We start from the raw sequence: 23,343 nt of genomic DNA, 5'->3' as shown, positions 1-23,343 counted from the left end.
GATACAAATGTCATAATACAGTACAAGGACAATATAGTAATGACAAATATGGGGTCAGAGTAGGCTTAGACAGCTCTGGTACGAAAGAGATGTCAATAATAAAGTAACATGTGCAGTAGGTGTAGAGCTACACTATGCATGGCAGAGCTAATGGGTAGACCGACCATAGAAAAAGAACGGAGAAAAAGAACGGAGAAAAAGTGGAGAAAAAGTGGAGAAAAAGTGGAGAAAAAGTGGAGAAAAAATGGAGAAAAAATGGAGAAAAAGTGGAGAAAAAGTGGAGAAAAAGTGGAGAAAAAGTGGAGAAAAAGTGGAGAAAAGGTGGAGAAAAAATGGAGAAAAAATGGAGAAAAAGTGGAGAAAAAGTGGAGAAAAAGTGGAGAAAAAGTGGAGAAAAGGTGGAGAAAAGGTGGAGAAAAAGTGGAGAAAAAATGGAGAAAAAGTGGAGAAAAATTGAGAAAAAGTGGAGAAAAAATGGAGAAAAAGTGGAGAAAAAATGGAGAAAAAATGTAGAAAAAATGTAGAAAAAGTGGAGAAAAAGTGGAGAAAAAATGTAGAAAAAGTGGAGAAAAAGTGGAGAAAAAGTGGAGAAAAAATGGAGAAAAAGTGGAGAAAAAGTGGAGAAAAAGTGGAGAAAAAGTGGAGAAAAAGTGGAGAAAGTGTAGAAAAAATGTAGAAAAAGTGGAGAAAAAGTGGAGAAAAAGTGGAGAAAAAGTGAGAAAAAGTGGAGAAAAAGTGGAGAAAAAGTGGAGAAGTGAAGTGTTTGTTCATGCCAGATGGGAGATTTTACCGGCGCTGTCATTTACTGTAACGTGATCATCGGTGTACGGTGTATACCTGTGATCACGTGAGCGGGGACCGGAAAAACCGTCCTGAATCATGATCTCCAGGTTCTCAGCTAGCCCTGAAACCCCGGAGATTTTCTGACGCTGGGGGGCATTATTCACTTATTTCTGCCTGCTGTTTATAAACGGCAGATCAGAATAAGGCTACATTAACACGACCGATCCATTTTTGTGGTCTGCAAAAAACAGTCCGTTTTTTTTCACGGGTGCATCCGTGTGGCATCCGTTTCCGTTCCGTAGACGGTCCGTATGTCATCTGTTTGTCATCCGTGTGCCTTCCGTTTTTTTTGTGTACTGCAAAAAAACTGAATGAGGGTAAATGCATAAATTTACCCAGGATCCATAGCTTCATCCTACATGAGGCGGTCACATGTTCACTCCAGTGCCATTTTCTACTGCTTTTCACAGCGTAGAGCGCTCTGGTGATTTTCTTGTGCTTGTGCACTTCATATCAGTTTTTTTTGTCATTATAATGGCAGAAAGACACATAATGTCCCACTCTCCTGCATTTTGTAATTTTGCACCCTTTTGTGCCTTTCATGTGGCACTAAGGGGTGCTTAGCTTTGTATTTAGCCAAAAAAATGAAAAAAAATGACGTAGGGTTCCCCCTATTTTTGTAGCCAGCTAGGGTAAAGCAGACGGCTGCAGCCTGCAGGCCACAGCTGGCAACCTCACCTTGGCTGGTAATCCAAAACTGAGGGCACCCCACGCTGTTATTTTAAATTAAATAAATAATTTAAAAAAAAAAACCACATAGGGGTCCCCCCAAAATTGGATCCCCAGCCAAGGTAAAGCAGACAGCTGGGGTCTGATATTCTCAGACTAAGGAGGTCCATGGTTATTGGACTCTCCCAAGCCGAAAAATAGCAGGCCGCAGCCGCCCCAGAAGTGGCGCATCCATTAGATGCGCCAATCCTGGTGCTTCGCCCCAGCTCATCCCGCGCCCTGGTGCGGTGGCAAACGGGGTAATATATGGGGTTAATACCAGATGTGTAATGTCACCTGGCATCAAGCCCTGGGGTTGTTGAGGTCAGGCGTCTATCAGATACCTGACATCACCAACCCAGTCAGTAATAAAAAAAAATAGACGACAAACACATTTTTATTTGAAAAAACACTCCCCAAAACATTCCCTCTTTAACCAATTTATTAGAAAGAAAAACAAATCCAGGTCTGGTGTAATCCAAGGGGTTGCCATGACGATCCACACTGTCCCAGTCAATGAAGAGCAGGATGTTCCCCATTGGCTGGGAGAGCAGTGCAGTGACCTGAGCTAACATCAATGGGTCAGCCCAGGTCACTGCAGGGGATGACAAGTGCTGCTGTCAGCGAGGTACATTACCTGCGCTGATCTCCAGCACACTGACAGCCCCTGTCACTGAGTTCAATGACCGGCGCCTTCACACCAAGTACCGCGAGAGGCCCGTGACGTCACCGCTAGTCAGTCTCGGGTCGGAAGCGAGAGGTGATGTGACAAGCGGCGGCCATGGAGGACAGTGACAGCGCTGAGGTCGGGATGGCGGGACTTCATCACCGCAGGTAAGCCGAGCGGGACCGTGTGTGTGTGTGTGTGTGTGTATGTATGTATGTGTACATGCCGCGGGCAGGAGGGGGCGGAGTGAGCTGAGCGGGAAGTGTGGGCTTCCTGCACGTAACTAAGATAAACATCGGGTTACTAACCAAAGCGCTTTGCTTGGATACCCGATGTTTATCTTGGTTACCAGCTTCTGGCAGGCTGCCAGCGATGGCTCCTGCACACTATAGCTGTAAAAAGCCCTGCTTTTTGCTGCTAGAACCGTTCTCGAACGTATCTAGAACTATCGAGCTTTTGCAAAAAGCTCGAGTTCTAGTTCGATCTCGAACAGCCCCCAAAATCACTCGAGCCTAGAACTGGAGAACCTCGAACCTAGAACCGCGCTCAACTCTATTCCTTAGGCGTCTCACCTAGACATATCAGATTTCCTGTTTTGCACTGATGAGGGGAAACATCCCAAAACCCGTGTCTGCATATGGAGTGTCTGGTTTGGCTTTTTATCTTGTCACTTAGAAAGGATCTTTAATAGGTTAATATTAACATTTAGGATTGCTACTTCCAACAGGTGATACTAAAGTGCCAGTCCTCTTCATTTCTGAAGATGATATAGGCATAAATAAATTCCCAGAGCAACATTGCATGGCTTACAAGTTTCCTTACACAAGCTTGGTACTCTCGAGAAGGAGAAATGCTGCCCCTAAGACCCTACAATTTTTTTAAAGATGGAGATAGATGACAGACAATCACATTATGGACAATATGTCATAGTTCACCCCTTTCCCCGCCGTGCACAGTCACCTCAACATGTCACAGAGCATGCCTACAACACTGTCCCTTTGCAATCAATAAGTCATTTTATGAACTGTAAATTAGTGTTCTTATGTCTATGTTGCTGCTGTAAAGAAAATCTTGAAATTGTTGTTTGCTGCTCAGACAAAACATCTGCCTCCATAATTGTATAAAAAACAATAAAAATGTCTTCATTTCACACTTGCTGTGGACTGAAATTAAAAGATGAGATATTCCAGGTGCAAGCGTACAGAAGAAAAGATGTGATAACTGAGAAGTGTTTATTTAGGGATAAAGACATTTTTGATGACATACTAAAAACATGAGTACACATCCTACTGCATGTTCAGACAACATTGATAAAAGGAGAGTTCGCAAAATGCAGCCACGTCAATGAAAACCTTGTTTGAAAATCTCTTAGACTCCAAACACGTGTTACTGTGGCTCTATTTTGTAAAGAGCTCTAATAGGGCTGCCATAGAAGTGCATATACCCTACAGTACCTATAGTGCCTTGGATTTTGTACAGGTGGCATACTGCATCCAATACTACAGTGTATATATGACCTGTCCGAAAAGCAGTCCTTATGGAAGAAAATCCCCATACATGGAGTTCAAGAGAAAACGCTTAAAACAATAACTCGGTTCTTTAAACAGAATGTCATCACGTAATGACCTGTTATTTAAATCAGGTTTTAATGTTAAATGTATTTTTATTTATTTATTTTTTAAGTAGACATGCGAAGCGTCTTTTACATAAGTGCTTCTTAAATATTTCCAAAACTCTTATTCACCATTTTTTAGTGGTTTTTTTTTTTTTTTCATTTTTTGTGTTGTTTTTATTACTAGCGTTTTCCAGACTTTTTTTTTTTTTTTTTTTTTTTTAACTCCCTCCAACAAAAAAGAAACTGATAGCAGTTTTTAAAGTAAAGACTCTAGTATCCTCAGAAGCACCTGAGCATCTTCCAGGCTTCTTTTGGGCCTTCCCACTGACTGGTATTGTAAAATATAGAGCATTACAGAGCGGAAAACACCTAAAGAATTATAAGGTCACTTCTTTTAACCACTGTTTGGCTACGTGCAAAGGACGTTTTCAAGTAGTTTTTGGAGTAGAAACGCACCAGAAACTAAATAGAAATGCTACATACACATCCTTTTCATATCTTCTGTTTTCTGCTCCAAAAACGCTGCAAAAAGACTGTGCAGATAGCCTATCTTTGCAAACCTGAGACATTTAAACGATGTTCTGAAGCCACCCTGCCAGCGAGCATAAATGCTGCTATCAGACAGAGATTAACTGCAGTATTTAACAGGTGAACACCCACGGGCAGAATGTGGCTCCACCGGCAGTCTGTAGATGTGGATGAAAGCTGAATAATTCCGCCTTCATCTATAGGGAAAAGATGCAGGCTCACATGCCGAGCCAGCATAAAATGGGAGGGAGACGACTCATGATGTGCATAGAACGTCATAAGTCATTTAGGAGTTAGGGGTGCTTCACACTAAGCGACAGCGACAACGACGTCGCTGTTACGTCACTATTTTCTGTGACGTAACAGCGACCTGGTAAGTCACTGTTATGATCGCTGCTTAGCTGTCAAACACAGCAACGCAGCAGCGATCATAACATCGCTACATGTGCAGAGAGCAGGGAGCCGCGCACACTGCTTAGCGCTGACTCCTTGCTCTCCTAGCTACAGTACACATCAGGTTAATTAACCCGATGTGTACAGCAGCTACATGTGCAGAGAGCCGGAGCCGGCAGCACAGGCAGCGTGAGAGCTGCGGAGGCTGGTAACTAAGGTAAATATCGGGTAACCACCTTGGTTACCCGATGTTTACCCTGGTTACAGCTTACCGCAGCTGCCAGATGCCGACTCCTGCTAACTGCTCGCTTCATTTCGTCGCTCTCTCTCTGTCACACACAGCGATCTGTGTGTCACAGCGGGAGAGCGCCTTTGAAGAAAACGAACCAGGGCTGTGTGTAACGAGCAGCGATCTCGCAGCAGGGGCCAGATCGCTGCTCAGTGTCACACACAGCGAGATCGCTAATGAGGTCACTGCTGCGTCACAAAAACCGTGCCGTAGCAGCGATTTCGGTAGCGATCTCGCTATGTGTGAAGCACCCCTTAATCGAGAAGTCACCCTCTTTTATGGGTTGGTAGGATTATGGCAATGCTAAGTATTTAGAGATAATTTGTATTGTTTTATTATCTTTGCATCATAGCCTAATCTATAGTAAAAAAATTTAGACCATTTTAAGTTCTATAAGCATCTCACTTTCCCATTGATGTAGACTTGGGGTTTTTTTTCTGCGCTAACTTCTATTTTGTAAAAAAATTATTTTGGTATTAATAATAAAACCATTGTTTGTTTTGTTTTTTTTGTAGGGATAAACGTAAAAAGCAATTCTACAGTTTCTTTTTTTTTGTGTTTTTTTATTATATTGTTCATCTTTTGGCTTAAATTTTGTTAACTCTATTATATACAGTACAGACCAAAAGTTTGGACACACCTTCTCATTCAAAGTTTTTTCTTTATTTTCAGGACTCTGAAAATTGTAGATTCATATTGAAGGCATCAAAACTATGAATTAAAACATGTGGAATGAAATACTTAAAAAAGTGTGAAACAAATGAAAATATGTCTTATATTCTAGGTTCTTCAAAGTAGCCACCTTTTGCTTTCATTACTACTTTGCACACTCTTGGCATTCTCTTGATGAGCTTCAAGAGGTAGTCACCGGAAATGTTTTTCCAACAGTCTTGAAGGAGTTCCCAGAGATGCTTAGCACTTGTTGGCCCTTTTGTCTTCACTCTGCGGTCCAGCTCACCCCAAACCATCTCGATTGGGTTCAGGTCTGGTGACTGTGGAGACCAGGTCATCTGGCATAGCACCCCATCACTCTCCTTCTTAGTCAAATAGCCCTTACACAGCCTGGAGGTGTGTTTGGGGTCATTGTCCTGTTGAAAAATAACTGATGATCCAAACTGGATGGAATATAACGCTGCTGCAAGATGCTGTGGTAGGCATGCTGGTTCTGTATGCCTTCAATTTTGAATAAATCCCCAACAGTGTCACCAGCAACGCACCCCCACACCATCACACCTCCTCCTCCATGTTTCACGATGGGAACCAGGCATGTAGAGTCTATCCATTCACCTTTTCTACAAAGACATGGTGGTTGGATCCAAAGATCTCAAATTTGGACTCATCAGACCAAAGCACAGATTTCCACTGGTCTAATGTCCATTCCTTGTGTTCTTTCGCCCAAACAAGTCTCTTCTGCTTGTTGCCTGTCCTTAGCAGTGGCTTCCTAGCAGCTATTTTACCATGAAGGCCTGCTGCACAAAGTCTCCTCTTAACAGTTGTTCTAGAGATGAGAAGGTGTGTCCAAACCTTTGGTCTGTACTGTAAGTCATTAGGATTTCATAAATACCATAAATAGTGTTTTATGAAAGTATTTTACTGTTTTACCCAAAACAAAGAAAAATGCCACTGAACATGGTCTTATTTATGCGCGTAATGCATTGATTTTGTTTTTCATTTTCAGATTCTTATCACGTTACAGAGTTGTATTGTTGCTAGCAATGTCTATTATAATCAAAAACCTATAAACCTTTTTATTTATGGAAAGTTATTGAATAATAATAATAACTAATAATAACTAATCAGTGATTGCTCACAACATGACACAGTTGCAGTCCACACTTTCTTAGGCCTGCGACACACATCCGTGCCGCCGGCACGTGTTTGTCATTTTTTGCACGTACCGGCGGCATGGAGACACGTTCAGCAATGCTAACCTATTGTAACAGGCACACACACGTAAAACCACACGGAACGTGTGTCCGTGTGCGTTTGTACGTGTATGCGTTTTTCTAAGCGCTGACATGTCTGTGTTTTCTCCGGCAGCACGGGTGTCACACGGCCCGCACCCGTATCACACGGGTGTAGTGTGGATGCGGTCCCGTGTGACACGCGCCAGAGAAAACACACGTGTCAGTTAAAAAAAAAAAAAACATTTACTCACCTTCTCCAGCCCTCCTGTCTCTGCCGCTGCTGCCTCTTGCTGCCGACCGCCGCTCATTATTCTCATTTAATATTCACTTCACTGTCTGGCAGCGGTAGCAGCGGCAGAGACGGGAGGGCTGGAGACCGAAGATCAGCACCACGGACAGGAGTGCAGACAGCAGGAAGGACCACGTGAGTATGTAAATTACCGGTTCTACGTGTGCTATCGTGGATAGCACATGTAGAACACATGTGGCCCGCACGTACCAGAGACACGTACTTACCTGCACGCAACACACAGGGGAAATACATGTCTCTCGGCACGTGCGTGATTTTCACGTGAGTGTGGCAGAGGCCTAAACAGTAATTGTGAAGTATCTCAAGACTCTCATCTATGGGATTCGTCATATCCACTACTTCAGCGATGGATCTGCAGCCCAGTACAAAAATTTCAAAAATGTTCTCAACTTGTGCCACCCCAATGCTGATTTCAATATCAGCGCTGAATGGAATTTTTTTGGTACCAGTCATGGAAAGTCGCCCTGTGATGGGATTGGAGGGACAGCGAAGAGGTTGGCAGCTCGTGCCAGTCTTCAACGCCCAACTGAAAACCAAATACTGACCCCGGTGGATTTATTGAACTTTTGCAACGAGCAACTGCATGGAATCAGGTTGTTTTTTTTTGTTCCAAAAGAAAAAAATGACGAAATAGGGGTAGTTCAAGAGGAAAGGCTCAAAGATGGACATACAATTTCTGGAACAAGAGAAAATCACCAGTTTGTGCCACTTGATGACAAAAAGATTCGCATTCAAGGGTATCAAATGACCCATCATCTTTCATTGCCCATGTAGATAGATCTGTCAGATCAGAAATGCCTTTTGTGCCAATTGCAAACCTGCCGCCAGGGCAATACATTGCCTGCATTTACGATAGGAACTGGTGGATTGGAAATATTTCTGAAATTTCAGTCGACGACCATGATGCATTAATACATTTTATGTATCCTCATGGACCAGCTAGCTTCTTTCACTGGCCTGTGAGAAATCATATATGCTGGATTCCCGAGCAGTCAATCATTGCAATAATTCCTGCACCAGCTGCAACAGCAATGGGCCGACAATACAGCTTCTCTGAACCGATTATGTTGCAAATTCAGCAACCATTCCAGACCACTTATACTGAACATTATGGCTTGGGAACCAACAAAAGATACCCAATATTAGGCTTGGGATCCTAGGCAAAGACACCCACCCTCAGGCTTCGGAACCTGCGATAAAGAGACCACCTGCGGCTGGCCTTGCACGGCTATCGGCCATGGCTCCTAGGCGATAGGGCTGCAAATTCTCGAAAGACAGCATTATTACAATTCTTAATAGGATTATAATACCAATTCTTAGGGAATTGGTTGTGGTATAACCACCATGGACCAACGCAAGGGTTTGAATAGTGCAGTTACCATTCATTGCGTATTAATAAATAACACCAAGTTCAGTGGCATTTTTCTTTTCTTAAACTGAGAGACTCCAAAAAAAAAAAACAATGATCCTTGTAGAGAAAAATGTGCTCTTTCTAATGATATCAAAATTAATATATTTTAGGGGTACCCTTTTTGAGAAATTTGACCTAAAAATAGGTAAAATTCGGTTTTTTAAAGTTTGTCATCATATGTGGGTGTGAATATTTCCACAAATACATATGCTTTGACCGTGATATTGCAGCAATGCAAAGTCATGTAGATGTTTGGTGTACAGAGCAAAGCACCAGTTACTATTGTTTTTTGGTCTTGAGTTATATATGGGCAAAGTTAGGCATAAATTTTATGCGAGGCGTTTTACAAGCTACTTTGACACAAAATTGCGGCCGAAATATTGTTTTGTCATAGCCGGTAATAATTTTATCTTGTTTAGCAGCAGAAGTTGAGCTAGTATGCCAAATTTCAGTATCATAGCCAGTATAGAACTCTAATGGCTATGTGCCAAAGTTTGCAAAATCCTGTTAGCTGAAGCCGCAGGCTTGGTGGAACCTCCAGTGAAAGGTCAACAGTGCCCAATGTATTTGAGATCTGGCCCTAAAAATTTACAGAACCTCTTTTCAAACATACATGTACATCCTTATAAATTTTCAACAAAATCGGAGAAGGTCGAGTGGGGACGATTTTTAAAACTGGTCCACTTGATGTGGAATGACCCATTTATCAACACTGTTCACAAATTATAACGGTAATTTAAAAATAGAAGGAGCAAATAAATTACTGGAAATAATAAATATACATGATAGAACTTGAAACAAACTGGGAAGTGTTTATAAAAAAATACCCTCCAAAAAGCCACCAAATTAACCAACGTTTCCATTTGGACAACAATGATTTTTTTTTTATATCTAGAAAGGAAGAACAATAGAAAACAACACCATTATGTAGTGATAAAAAATGTTTTGAAATTGTAATATTAGCTTTCTTCTATTCTATGAAGAGTGCTGAACCCTTTTTTCTCTTCCTACTTTTCAAGCTGTCCCATATCTTGATTGATTGATTGATTTAGCAGTTAAGTTGTACCTTCATATTAAAGATTGCATTACTTTTTAAACTTACTTGGGAAAGTATCAATTGTCCATGAAATTGATTTACGAATCTTCTCAGAAATGAAAAATAAGTATCTGCACCTATTGTATTTGCAAGATATCGTAGTAGAAAATAACCCTATAAATGAAAATGCAAATAAAGTTGTTATTCCAGAAAGTAATGCAGGATGCATAAATGAATAATAGGGTATAATGTAGGCAACAAAACAAATGGATGGTAATCTGAACGAACATTCAGTCATACACAGGGTGCACATTGATATATTACTAATTACTAGTACAAGAACATGCAAAAAAGAAACATTATCAAATAGTGGCATTGCTATTGGCATTTCGGACAAAAGAAAATAGGAAAGCATAAAGTATACATATAAGGTGGTATGTGTTCTAATTCTTCGGAACTGCATTTGGATATTTAGACCTTGCTTCTAGATTGGTCTAAAAGGCTTCGTACAGCTTGGTAACCCAGACATCATCATGATGACTTTGGGTTCCCATACCAATGTTTGTCTACTCCCTACATGATTAAGTAACAAAGGAGAAGGGAGGTGCGCTGAGTATCACCCAGTGGGGAGGGGGATTATGGTATTGCCCAGAGGCTGCTCACCTCAAATGGTTGTGCACCCGTACACAACCCTGGTTGTTGCAGTAAAGCATCCACGGGGTCCCGCTGATGCCTGGAGCTGTCTGAAATCCCAGGGAACAGAGTGGAGCGAGTCCTTCCGGGTTGGTCACGTGACCGTGAGCACCTGGAAGTGTGTCACCGCAGGTCCTATGCAGTCAGAGCAACCCGATGTCACAGCAACCGTGGGTCCTGGTAATTGTTGTAAAAACTCACCGCTCCCAGAGCTGCTCCTGCCGTTAATCCCTCAAGGGGATAATGTATGTGAAAATAACTTAGTAGCGGTTAGATAGGAGTGCTAGGGAACAGGAAGACAGGGAGGAATTTAAATTACAAACCTTTTATTTAGTTTAAAAACCCTCTAATGGCCACTATGTGTTTCAACAGCTGATTGCTGTCTTCATCATTTTATGATGAGTGGGGACTTATTGTACTGGGTTACCAAGGTAAGAGAAGAAACAGTTAAGCAGCTGTTACTACCAGGGCCCTACAGTCAAAGGGTGCTGGACTTGGCCCATTCACATGACTTGGGTGGCCATCTTGGGTTGGAGAAAACTCAACAGTAAATCATTTGGAAGTTCTATTGGCCCGGATGCCACTGCAAGATTTTGAATAATTGTAGGTCTTGTCCTACCTGCCAGCTAACCGCTCCAACTTCTCACTTCCACAGTCCCCTAGTGCCGATACCCATAATAGAAGTCTCATTTTATCAAACTGCCATGGACTTAGAGGGTACACTAGTAAAGTCTACTAATAAGCATCAGTATATATTGGTTGTCTTCGATTATGCAACATTGTACCCAGAAGTGGTCCCCCTGAGAAACTCATGCACAAGAAGTATAGTCCATGAATTGGAACACATCTTTGACAGGACTACCAAATGAGATCCTAAACAACCAAAGGACACCATTTATGAGCAAGCTGATGAGGGAATTGTATAAGGCCCTCCAGATAAGACATCTGTTTACCACCTGCAGACAGACACCCTTGTGGAGAGATTTAACAAGACTTTAAAAAGTATGATTAAGAGGCTCATTGAAAACGATGGCCAGATTGGGACTCTCTGCTCCCATATCTACTGTTTTCTATTCAGGAGCTTCCACAAACCTCTACTGGCTTCTCTCCATTTGAACTCTTGTACAGCCAACATCCTCGAGTTCTCTTATATATCGCAAAGGAGACCTGGGATGCCAAAGTTACACCCTCTCCGGAGTGTCATTGAGCACATCGCCCAGATGCAGGAGAGGATGGCGAAGGTAATGCCCATCATAACGGAACATCTCCTCCAGGTGCAAGAGGCTCATGCAAGTGAGCCAGTGTAACGTAATTCAGCCCTGGGGACAGAGTGCTCATGCTAATTCTGACAGTTTAGAGTAAGTTTCTAGCAAATTGGCAGGGCCCTTATGCAGTGTTAGAGAAACTTGTAGAGGAGAACTACAATGTTCATCATCCAGAAGACGGACGACCTAGCAAGTCTACTACATCAATCTTATCAAGCCATGGAAAGACAAAGTACTCTTGGAAACTTCATGTTTGGTGGTAAAGCCGGAAGCTGACATTGAAGATGTCACAGTGGCGGAATTGCTGTTGAAGGCCCAAAAACAGCAGTGCCAAGAGTTGCTTCAGTAGAACAGTGACCTGTTCTTGGAATTGTCTAAGTGTGCCCAGGATTATAGAACACGAGGTTCTGATGGGGCTCCATGTGCAGGTGAACTTTAAGCCCTACAGGATTCCTGAGATCCGGCAAGAGTTGATCTACAACAAGATGAAGCAAACGCTGAATCTAGAAGTCATTGAGGAATCCAAGAGTGGCGGGTCCAGCGTGATAGTCCTTGTACTGAAACCGGATGGAGAATGGGTCTTCAAAGCATATCTGATGCCTCATATCAATGAAGAAATCGAGAGGCTTGGGCCGGTATGGTATATTACCACTTTGAATCTAACGAAGGGATACTGTCAAATTCCCATGTCACAGAAAGCTCGTATTGCTCGATCATCACTAGTTTTCAGGGTTTGTCCTAGGCACTTTATTTCCAGTGACAGCAAATTTTAGATTTACAACACATTTTAGACATTTCAAAACTTTGTGGAGACAGTTTTAAAATGGCTTTTTCCTGTTTGAGCTTGACTGATTCCTTTTGTTAAAAAAAAGGGGCCAAAAATATATGTTTTGATTACTTTCTGCTGACAAAAAGCGCAATCTACAATGCCATCTATGATTTTTGGACTGTAATGTCCTATGAGCTCAAATAAATGTGATGTTCAAGTGTCCATATAAATTTGGCCAAATTGTGTATGTAGAAGATTTACACATATTAATAAAAATAAATATTTAACTACTAACCTTTAGGTAATGCACCTGCATGAAAGTTTTATCTGCATTTAATCCGTGTCGTACCATGGTAGATCCTGACTCACTGACTTCACCAGTCGATTCTCCTTGTGGTCTAACAATGTGACAAATATAAACACAATGATCAATGTAAAATATAAAAAAACTGTCAAATACTAAAAAAAAACCCATGAAATCTACTATTATCATCCAGTGCTTAGTATTGCATTGAATGTTAATTTAAAATTTCTGCACCTGTTTCTGAATTTCATTTTCATCCAACTGATGGCAAAATTGCGACAAATACTAAACGTGTACATACCCTAAAGGCCGTTAGTGGATTTGTATTTGAAAAAACACAATGCTGGTTTACAATACTCCCAAAACTCTTATCAAGAAAAATTTAATATTAAAAAACCTAATATTTAAACTATTATAAATTTAAATTAATACTTCAAAAACGTCTTGTTCTAAAATGTAATGCTGCAGCAGGATACAAGATGTCTAACCTGGATGAATCCCAAATCACGACAATGACTAAAGCTCAGGGCCCAGCTATTCCATTACAAGTATTGATTTAAATGTTGTCAGAAAGATTGGCTCTTTTCTTTCCTACTCTATGCAGCTGATAAGGGAGCAATAGATTAGAAAAAAGAAAAGCATTGAAAAAGTTTCTTAGAACAATATTTAGCAACATGAATGGCAAAAATAACTACATTTTAAGAACATACACATGATTTGTTGTAATATACAAAATTCATACAACTTCCCTCAGCAATAACAGTTCTTCTCCAGAGAGCTGGACCAGGAGAGGTCAGCTAATTGCAAGAGAAGGGGTTAACTTCAGGAAAGAACCCTATTTAGGAAGTAAAACAATATTGCAGATCTGGTACACAACGTAATCTTTCCAAGATTTGTATTATTATGATTTCAGTCTCTTTATGTATTAGAACCTGGAGAACATATGTATCTAATTTAATTGTACATTTTTTTTTTATTTACTACTACATAGTTATAAAAATAGGTGTTACTTAGTTGATCAAATATACAGTATATAATATTTTCACCTGTTTGCCAATTTTGGACATTAAAATACACTTAAAGGGAATCTGTCAGCATGAGTTCACCCTTCAAACTATTTATATGTGCATGTAGCTCTTTCAAAGACAATTCTAGCAACAGCTTTACATGGCCTGTATGTAATTTCGTTACTGATAAATCAGCATTTAAATTCATATGCAAATTAGACTGTAGATCTGAAGCCTTTGTCACTTCAGCTCTATTCCCTGATCAGCACCACTTCCTCCTTCTTGATTGATGTTTGGCTCACCTGGTGAGGTGGATCCTCCAAATCTAAGGTCTGGGTGGGCACATGAGCGTCTGTGCAGCAGACAGGTTATGCATGCACAAATGGGTAGCACAGGTGCTGGAGGCCTCAGACAGATTGGAGACTGGTAGCAGAGGTACTGGATTCTGCAAGCAGACAGGAGTCAAGTACAAGAAATTAAAGGCAGAGAGGAGGCTGGAAGCAAAGGAACTTGAAACTGCAGACAGGAGGCTGGAAGCAGTGGTAATGGAAGCTGCAGGCAAACATAAAGCCAAACGCAAAGGTATTGGAGGCCACATGCAGACAGGATGATGGTAATAGAGGTAATTGCAAGTCACATGCATAAAGGAAGCCACTATCAGATACTGGAAGCCACAGGAAGACAGTAGACCAGAAGCAGAGGTACTATCATAGCTCCATTCCAGGGTTTGAACTGGTGACCTCTGGTTGCTGTTCGATTTCCCTCTTGGTTGGACCTCAGCCTGCTTTGTGTTGGTCCAACTGCTGAAAGATCTCTTGTCTTTCTTTCTTATTCTCTGTTTACCTCTTTCATTTCTATTCAGGTGTGTGCACTTTCTCGCTTGATTTGCCCAATGACGTATTGGTAGAGGCTATTTATACTCACTACTCTAATGCCTTAGTGCTGGCTATTTTTCTGGATGGATGGAGTTTAAGCTCCTCTATAAAGATTTTCTTACTGAGACATTGCTATTAACTGCAGTTTGTTTGCGTGAATCCCTTCCCAGTTATGTCCTATTTTGTTTCATATAGGTTTGGGAGGGTTTCTACATATTGTGTTCTCATTTTGGTTTATTTTAATCCACCGTTCCAGCCTGATTGCGATTGCATGTTCCTAGCTTTGGGTCTCACCATCTGTACTTCATTTATGATTTTTGATGTTTTTGTGTTACACAGGTTATAGCTTAGGGTGCAGTTAAGAATAGTCAGGATCAGTCTTCAATGAGTGGGAATGCCATTATGTGATCTTAGGTTGCAAACCTCTGCTGCCAGGCAGGGACAAATCAGAGTCAGGTCTAGGGCAAGTGTTAGACTGTTTTGGGAACTCTGGATTTACGTTTTTACATCTCCCCTGGTTTATCCATACCCGTGAGTGTGTAGGAGTTCAGTCGCAACAGGTACTGTAAGTTGCAGGCAGACAGGAGACATCCTGGAGCCTGCAGACAGGTAGCAGAGATTCCGGAAGCTGCAGGCAAACAGGAAATGTCCTAGAGACTGCAGACAGGTAGCAGAGATACTTGAAGCCGCAGGAAAACAGAAAAAATCCAGGAGTCCGCAGACAGAAGTCATGTATTTACAAGGGATAAGAGTTTGTGACGCCACCCGTGGTTCGCGGTAAGGGGAGTACCGCCGCTACCAATGGGAGTACCCAGGGAAGATGGAGCGGGGCAGACAGATGACGTTCCCTCAACGTGCGGGGGAGGCCTCGGGACTCTGGATGGTGGGAATGCTGGTTTAGGGCAGTGCAGGGCTAGTTGGAAGCAGGTGAGGACCATGTACTCACTCAGGCAGTTTTGGTGATGATGCAACCGCAAAGCAGACTCTGACAACAAGGTAAAACAAGTCTCTTGGTGCCGCTGCCCTCTTGTGGGAGCCCGTCCGGGTATCTTTTCCCTATAGTACTGCCGGATGGTCCGGAGCCTGTGTCCGTGCACAAATTAGAAGTGTTCTGGTGGCCCATTGGCGTAAAACTGTCCGGGCCCCGCTCCCTACTTGTTGGTAGTGGAGCTGTGCTCTCAAGGGCTCACGCTTAGGATTTCTGTGGGATGTGTGGGTGGGAAACCCTATCCCCCTCGTTGCGCTAGTGCCCCTGATCTCTGAGCTTCTTGGGGACAGTCCATAAAGTCACTATCCTCCGCAGGTTAATTGCCGGGTTGCCTGAAGCTACTCCCTGACCTAGGGTCCAGTACCCTGCTGTGCTTTCGGTCCATGACCAGTTATTAGACTCGAGCTGCTGACCGTCCTCCAAGACCAAGTCTAGGCACCCAGCCTCAATACCCTGCGACCGGGTCTCCGACTCCTCCAGGCCCAGACCACCATCTGCGACCCAACCTCTAACACCCATGGAGCCATACACTCCCCCAGCTCCTCACTACTCAAGGGCTACCACTCTTCTCGGGAGCTGCTACTCCCAGCTCCTCACTCTCTGGGAGATACTACTGTTCTCTTCTACTTCCCTCCCACCAGTCTGCCTGACCCCTAGGTGGGCAGCCCTATTCCAGCTCAGCAGCCCACTGGTATGTCCGACAGGGTGTGGTATGAGTTGTGGTTGGGGATTTGGATGCTGATGGAGGCAGTACCATAGGATGGGAACCCAGAACCATGGGGGGTTGAGCACTGCGCGAAAGAATAGAAAGTGCAGTACCCTATGACACCCTGACTAGTCCAGGGGCGTCACACATCCCTGGTTCATATTAGTCCTTTTACCTACAGGAATTGTGCATAAATATAAGAATTCAGCTGGAAAGTAAACCCCTTCATCTGGAATCTTCATACATGCCTCTGCAGTTGAGTCAAACTATCTGACAAAGTCTTTCCTTATGAGTAATTGTATAAGATAGAGCCTCAGAACCAGTGTCTTAAGTGCACTAAACTTGCCGCTTAGTTATGGAGCCAGAATAACCTACATGTACCTGCAGTTTGTGATCTGAATTTGTGCTGGCAAATTCCCTTTAAAGGGAACCCCCCACATGTTTTGGCTTCAGAGAAGAGCACTGCGCATGACCAGAAGTCTTTCGAAGACTTTGGGTCATGCGCTGTGCGCCTCTCTGAAGCTTGAGCATGTACACCCGGCTTTAGAAGCTCAATGATCTGAGAAAACAAAACCACGAGCATGCGCAAGCTTTGTATAGTGCTGGCGATGACAACAGCTCTTGTAACTCATGTTATCATACCCACAGGGGCGTGATAACATGCTAGGTGGGCTGACTAGCCTGGGGTACTTTCTTCAGGATTCTTATCTCTTTACCAAACTGGACAGTGGTAAGAAAGAACTTCGTTAAATCTGAATGAGCTGTCCTGAATTACTCAAAGATCAGTTAGAAGACTGCTAGGGTCATCTATTAAAGTAGAATGAAGGAGTTGTAAAGTGTTCCATCAGACAACTCAGTACACTGCATATGCTGCTTATAAAAGGTATGGGACCCATACCCATGGGACACATTTCATTGCAAATCTAGAGGGTGGAGGATGATGATGAAAACTTGTTTTTCCCAATCATGCACCAAGTATAACAAATAAACCTAAATACGTACAAATTTCTTTACCTATCTAGTATAATGATTAAGCAAAACTATTTGCAGAAGCCATATAGGTAAGAGTGTGGCCTCACGACCAGGGTCTTGAGAATGTTTTCACTCAATTATACTATGTATCATTGCCAGTAGTTTGAGGGTGTAAAATTGCCAACAGGCTTAAATGGAAACTCTATAAAGCTAATTTTCAAAGATAGAACTGAAGATGAATTGTACTGTAATTTTTACGCACAGACTAGAACGAATGACTAGAAGTTTCAGCAGGGGGACTAGTTATGGTCCATTTATGACAGTTACGTTTGGAGAACACCATTAACTTTTGACTACAACAGATAAACAAGATAGTAAAGCACTTTTGTAGCAAACTGTAAGATTTACCTGTTAATTTCAATTTTTTAAATTCTCAGTAGCAATGTAGAGGCACGCTACAAGAATCATTTATAGCATACTGGATGTGTTATTGTGACCTCAGATGTCCCTTGGTGAAATAATCTGGCAGGAAGACATATATCTGTTAAGTTCTATTTTATAGCAAAGATTACACAACTATTAGAGCCATCAATACGCTATTGTTTTTTCTTCAAATGCCACAGCTATGTCGGCTTTGTCTCACGTGAGCTTGTATTTCTTTGCAGCATTATCAGGAAATCAAAAGCTGTAAAATACGAGTCTCACAAAACAGCTTGAGCCTCAGGCACTGCAGAATTTATTGTTGGCAGACTTCCTGTCGTCAACCACTCCCAGGATTTTCTTCGAGAAATCCCCCAATAACTTCTTGTGAAAATTACCAGTTATCATGACAGAACAATAAAAAACACAGACAAGTGGGGGAAGGTGGATACAGAGCTCAGCAACATATATAGTGCAGAAAGGATACATTGGCTTCTTACAGGTCTTTAGTTCATAAGGCTCAAACACCTATTTCATTCACAAATTCACTCAACAGAAGGAAAACTAGGAAATCAATGTCCAGATAAGTCATGTCTCTGAGAGGTGATTGTTATTCTTTAGGCCTTATATTAGGGACAATGGGTGACCATTAGTCACTGTTGTATGTTAGCAAGTGATAAGCTTTTCCCTTTGTGATTCTCAACTATCAGTCACTGCACATGCAGTTCACACATTGTGCCCTGTCTATCCTGTACTATTCATGACAACTGGCATAAGTTACATAACACCTTTCATTTCAACAGGTTACACTTGCTTCTCAGTTGGATTCAACCCCCTAAATTTGTCCATCATAGCAGAATAGAGACAAAAAGACAGAGAGGGCAGGGTGCGGTATACGGAACAATATGTATTTTCTTCTTGGCTAATCCAAAGAGTGAGTAACCTGAGAGGGGAAACTGGCCTGCAGGCATGTTTCCCTGGCCTGTGTGTCTGACAGGGTATGTTAGTGGTTACTGAACAGAACAAAGGGGAAGGCGGCATTCCGGAATTAATCTCTGTGCTTGGGAGGTGCATTCCCATTTCTCCATCCCCTCCCTTATGTGTAATCTTGTTTTGGGTATCAGGGTGGATGGTAGGCCCTTTCTTCTCGGGTTTCTGGCACCTCTCTTGCCTGTTTTTACCTTTAAAGCAAGGACAGACAGCATCTGCTTTTTCAAAGATTGCATGGGATTTTGCTTTACATCCCATTCATTTCTTCTAGGCTGCCAGTTCTGTACTCATGTTTCTCCTTTGTCTGCGGTTACAAAATAAGGCGACTATGAAAGACTTCAAACTGTTGTTTAAGAAACAACAATCTGAAAATGATTTTTTTTTCATATAAGTAGCTGAATTATCTTTTAGTAATGATCATACAAAAATAAATACTGCAGAGAGAAAATAATAAATCAAATCAGCTGACAGCAAAGAATACAGATTGTGCATAGCCAAGCTGCACAACCTTTTTGGGTCTATGGACCACATTGACTGACTTGGCCGACTGGTCCCTACTGCAAACTTTGTAAAGTGGTCTGTCGTCATTAGGCAATATTTGCAACTGTTATGAGATGGGCCGAGGTAGTTGACCATTAACACTTCCAGCAGCTCAGACACCCGTACAACTTGAGTGAGCACCCTCTGTTCTGGAAGCTTAGTTAACTCACATTGCCAGCAGACTTCTTCCACCATCCATCGTAGCTGAGGCCAGTACCCAAGTCACTGCAACCACTAGAAGTGCATGCCCTTCTTATGAGGCTCCTTCACCAAGATCAACACCATCCCATATGGAATCATTACTTGAGATGTTGTCCAGGATTCTCTGGGCAACTGTATTCACCATCACAACAGGATGTTCTTCATATATAGTTGTTCCGATTGCCTGTAAGGCACTGATCAACAAGGCCCCCTTTCCTCTCTGTTAGGCCTAGGGTCACTCAGATTCACAGCTCTGCCAGCTCTGATTCAGTGTTGCAATTGTACCCATTCATCTCTTGAACACCCCTGCACTCATTTTGATTGATGCTCTTCTTCAGACTCTTGAGAGGCCACAAAGCTGTTTCAAAGCTCCTGAAGTCCGAAGTTTCAACCCCTCCATCTCTTCATCCACATCCTGGCTTGGTTGCTCATGAATCACTCTGGATAGTACATCTGCATGCTTATATTCAGCCTTTGACCGTTAGGATATCTTATACTGGTACTTGGAAATTCTTGTGAACCATCATTGTTCCAACACTCTCAACTTCACATTCTCTAGGAGGGCAAGTGGGTTGTTGTCAGTCTGCTCATAAACTTCTGACCCTGACAGGTACTTCACAAACTTCCCCATCATGGCCCACACCAGGGCTAGGAACTCCAGTTTGAACTACCTGTAATTCTCTGAAGGAATAAGGACCGACTGGCTTAGGCAATCACCCGCTCCTGGACCACTCCAAGACCTTACAGGCTCCCATTCATATATAATACAGAGGATTGAGAGAAATCAGCGTAGGCCAGGATAGGAGTATTGGTCAATGTGATCTTCAGTGCCTGGAAGGCCTCTTTTTTTCTTGGCCCCCACTGAATTGGCCGACTTTTAGAACCTCCTGCCATATCCGTCAGCTTATGAAATGGTGCCACAGATCTTGCAAAGTCTTTAATGAATCTGTTATAATACCCCGATAGGCCCAGGAATGCTCTTAGTTCTCTTAATGTTGTAGGTGTAGGACACTTTTGCATGGCAGCCACCTTCTTTTTTACCAGGTACATACCTTTGCTAGAGACTTTATGTACCAGGCACTCAATTTCCTTCTGGAACAGATGAGACTTTCTAGATTATATCTTTAGTCCATTCTTCTGAAGCCGCTCTAGCACCTGCTCGGATCTAGCAAGATGCTCTTCAAATGGGGTGGAATAGATTGTGATGTCGTCGATTTACAACAGCGTTGAGTAAAAAGTTCAGTTAGTTAGCCTGAATGGCATCCGATTGAAGTCAAACAGTCCCATAGGGAGGATAACAGCTATCTTTGGCCATAGAGCCTTGCCAGTAAATGCTGGCCAAGTCAAGGGAGCAGAAGGATCTTACCTTCCCAAGTGGGACAGGGGTTCTTCTATCCTAGGCATAGGGTATAAATCTCGAACCTTGCAGGCATTCAACCACCGATAGTCCATGCAGAACTTCAGTGTCAAGTCCTTCTTTTGGACCAATACAATACCTCTTACATCATGTTGACTCCTGTGACTTCTTTCCTGGGAGCAGAGCATAGGCTCACCCCATTACGTTAATGCGTTTCACCAGCACATTTCCTTGACACATGGTTACTAAGGTGTGGACGACCAGTAGTCCTGGCATTAACTTCTCCCATCCTCAGGGGTACGTCCTGCACCTCCAATCCCTCGAAGGACATCCGGGCACAGGGCAGGATAGTGAGCATGTGATCAAGTTAGCATGGTATTAAGGGGTACCACTACTTTTCTTAGACGTTAGACGTTTGATTAGCCTGGATCAGCTGTTGAAATACTTTTATTCACATGATGCCAAGTTGCACATCTCCAGTCACTTTCCTGTTGAGTGTCTGACAGAAACTGTCTCACCACCTTTAAGACGTTCATCTCCAAGTTCACAATGGGTCCATGATGGTTCATTAGCACAATCCCCTTCTTTCCACAGACATGTATCTCCATCCATACTACTCCCGCTACTGGGATAGGCAACTAGTTGGCAGCCATCAGTTGAATGGTTATGAGCCTTCTGGATTGGGCAACATTTGGGAAGTGCTGACGAACATATGCTTCTGGCATTGTGGTCACTTGGGACCTATGTTCATTAAGAAGCAAATTATCTGCCAATCTAACTCAGTCCATGTAGCGGGACATTCAGAAATGTCATCTTCGGAGACCTTCATCCCCCTCTATAGGGAAACTGAGCCCTATGGTGTGCTCCATTATGAGGGGAATGTCAGCTTAATGACTGCTTTTGCTGTTGGTATTCTCAAGTGGGGCAATTCCTCGATATGTATCCTCTGCCTCCACAGGCCTAACATTCAACACTACACATGTCAGGTGAGTGGCTCTGCCAGTACTGCTGGTCTAATCTCTCTTTGTGCTGAGTTACAGATTCCAGATCTGAGGGGTTCTTCTTATACTACATAGTTCCCCTCTGATTTCTCACAGCCCCTGCCATAATTCATGAGACCAGTCTGGCTCAGCATTTGGCAACCACAAAGTTGTCACTTCATGGCTCTGGACCTTACCATCCACAGTCAGGGCTTCTTGCTTTTGGACTCTAGTTCCTGTCTGAGCTCAAGAAAGCTCATATTAGAATTTTATCATAAATATTTCTTCAGGGCCTGTATGAGGCAGGTATCTCTTAGGCCCGCAACCAGCTGACTCCTTAGCATCTCCTCCAGGGGTCCTAGTCCACTATATTCAGTCTACTTAGTGATGTGAGCTGGTACCTCCTGCAGACCATTCATGTTTTGAGCCATCGTGTTTCCCACTTTCTGAACTCAAGGAAATAAGCGAATATGTAAATTGCCCAAGTCGGTCGTTTTGCCGTGCATGTCTTCTAGGATCTCAATCACATGGTCTACAGCATCAAGGTTTTGTGGTTGTCTAAACATGGCTGTCTGTCGAGCCATTCCATGCAAAGTCAGCAGAGCTAGAATGCATATGTAACATACCTTTCTGTTCAACGCAATCCCACAAAGGTAAATTGTCCCCTGAAAATTTTGCTGTGTAGCTAAGCATGTCAAAGGGGAACATTTCTCCTTGTGGACTTAGTCACTGACTGATCTATCATTTCTGTGCTTGAATGCTGCATCCTGCTGAATATGCCAAGTGTAAACAAGATTCAATTATGCAATGGCGCAGAGAAGAACAACTGAGTAGTAACTTAAACAACAAGTATTTATGTTACACAAATATGAAGACAGTGCCTTGAGTCTGCGATAGGAAATCGCACCGGCAGTGGTCATTAAAGCAAGGTATATTACAAGAAGAAATTCGGCAATGCAGATATACAAGATACAAACACAATATTATTGACACATTATCACCTCTTTCATAAAATAACAAATATCGTCAATGTCCCAATCCTAACCTCTCTGTCAGGGAAGTGTCAGTTGCTGTTACAGTTACTCTCTTTCCGTTACTGTGTTACTGTCACTTAATACCTGAGCAATGTACACTCAGCATGCAGGCCACAATAGGAATTACAACATAATCCGCTAGGCTGCCATTCCAATTTAGTGGGTAACTTTCTCCCTTAGTACACTATCTACCTTCGCTTACAGAAGCGCGGCCCAGTCCTCATTCGGTACCATATGTCTGGACAGGAAGCAATGGCACAGCTTACTCGATTCTCTTTCTGGATAGAGCATCATGGTGTCTTCTCAAAGAATTGACATTTGGTCTTCTTCAGGAGTCAGTATTTGATCTTCTGGAATTATTATTCAGTCTCCTTCTGGAATTAATACGCTGTCTTCTTCAGGAATCAGCATTCGGTCTTCTTCTGCCTGTAAGACTACTCTGCTACTCCCACGTCTGTCCTGGTACAGGTTCAAGTGCCAACTCCGCCCCTTCTCTGAAGTCCCAGGGTTTTATATTTGCAGTTCGTATTGTTGT

The 23,343-nt window shown here is 42.6% G+C and overlaps 1 protein-coding gene across 5 annotated transcripts in view; it reads right to left on the bottom strand.

Annotated features, from left to right (window-relative positions):
- AOPEP (aminopeptidase O (putative)) overlaps positions 1-23,343 on the bottom strand; it is a 670,220-nt gene that overhangs the window by 315,053 nt on the left and 331,824 nt on the right. For all 5 annotated transcript variants that reach the window (XR_012724789.1, XM_075318588.1, XM_075318578.1 and 2 more), the window contains 2 exons: positions 12,730-12,832; positions 9,774-9,881 (listed from right to left, as the gene is read on the bottom strand). Coding sequence is in view for 4 of the 5 variants with exons in the window: in XM_075318588.1 (XP_075174703.1) it covers positions 9,774-9,881; positions 12,730-12,832 (211 nt within the window). In the remaining variant the exon portion in view is untranslated. The remainder of the gene's footprint in view (positions 1-9,773; positions 9,882-12,729; positions 12,833-23,343) is intronic.

The sequence above is a fragment of the Anomaloglossus baeobatrachus genome, chromosome 1 (genome assembly GCF_048569485.1).
Source record: "Anomaloglossus baeobatrachus isolate aAnoBae1 chromosome 1, aAnoBae1.hap1, whole genome shotgun sequence".
Lineage (NCBI taxonomy): Eukaryota > Metazoa > Chordata > Amphibia > Anura > Aromobatidae > Anomaloglossus > Anomaloglossus baeobatrachus.
Note: the sequence above shows the minus strand (reverse complement) of the source record. Positions and strands in the feature narration are given on the sequence as shown.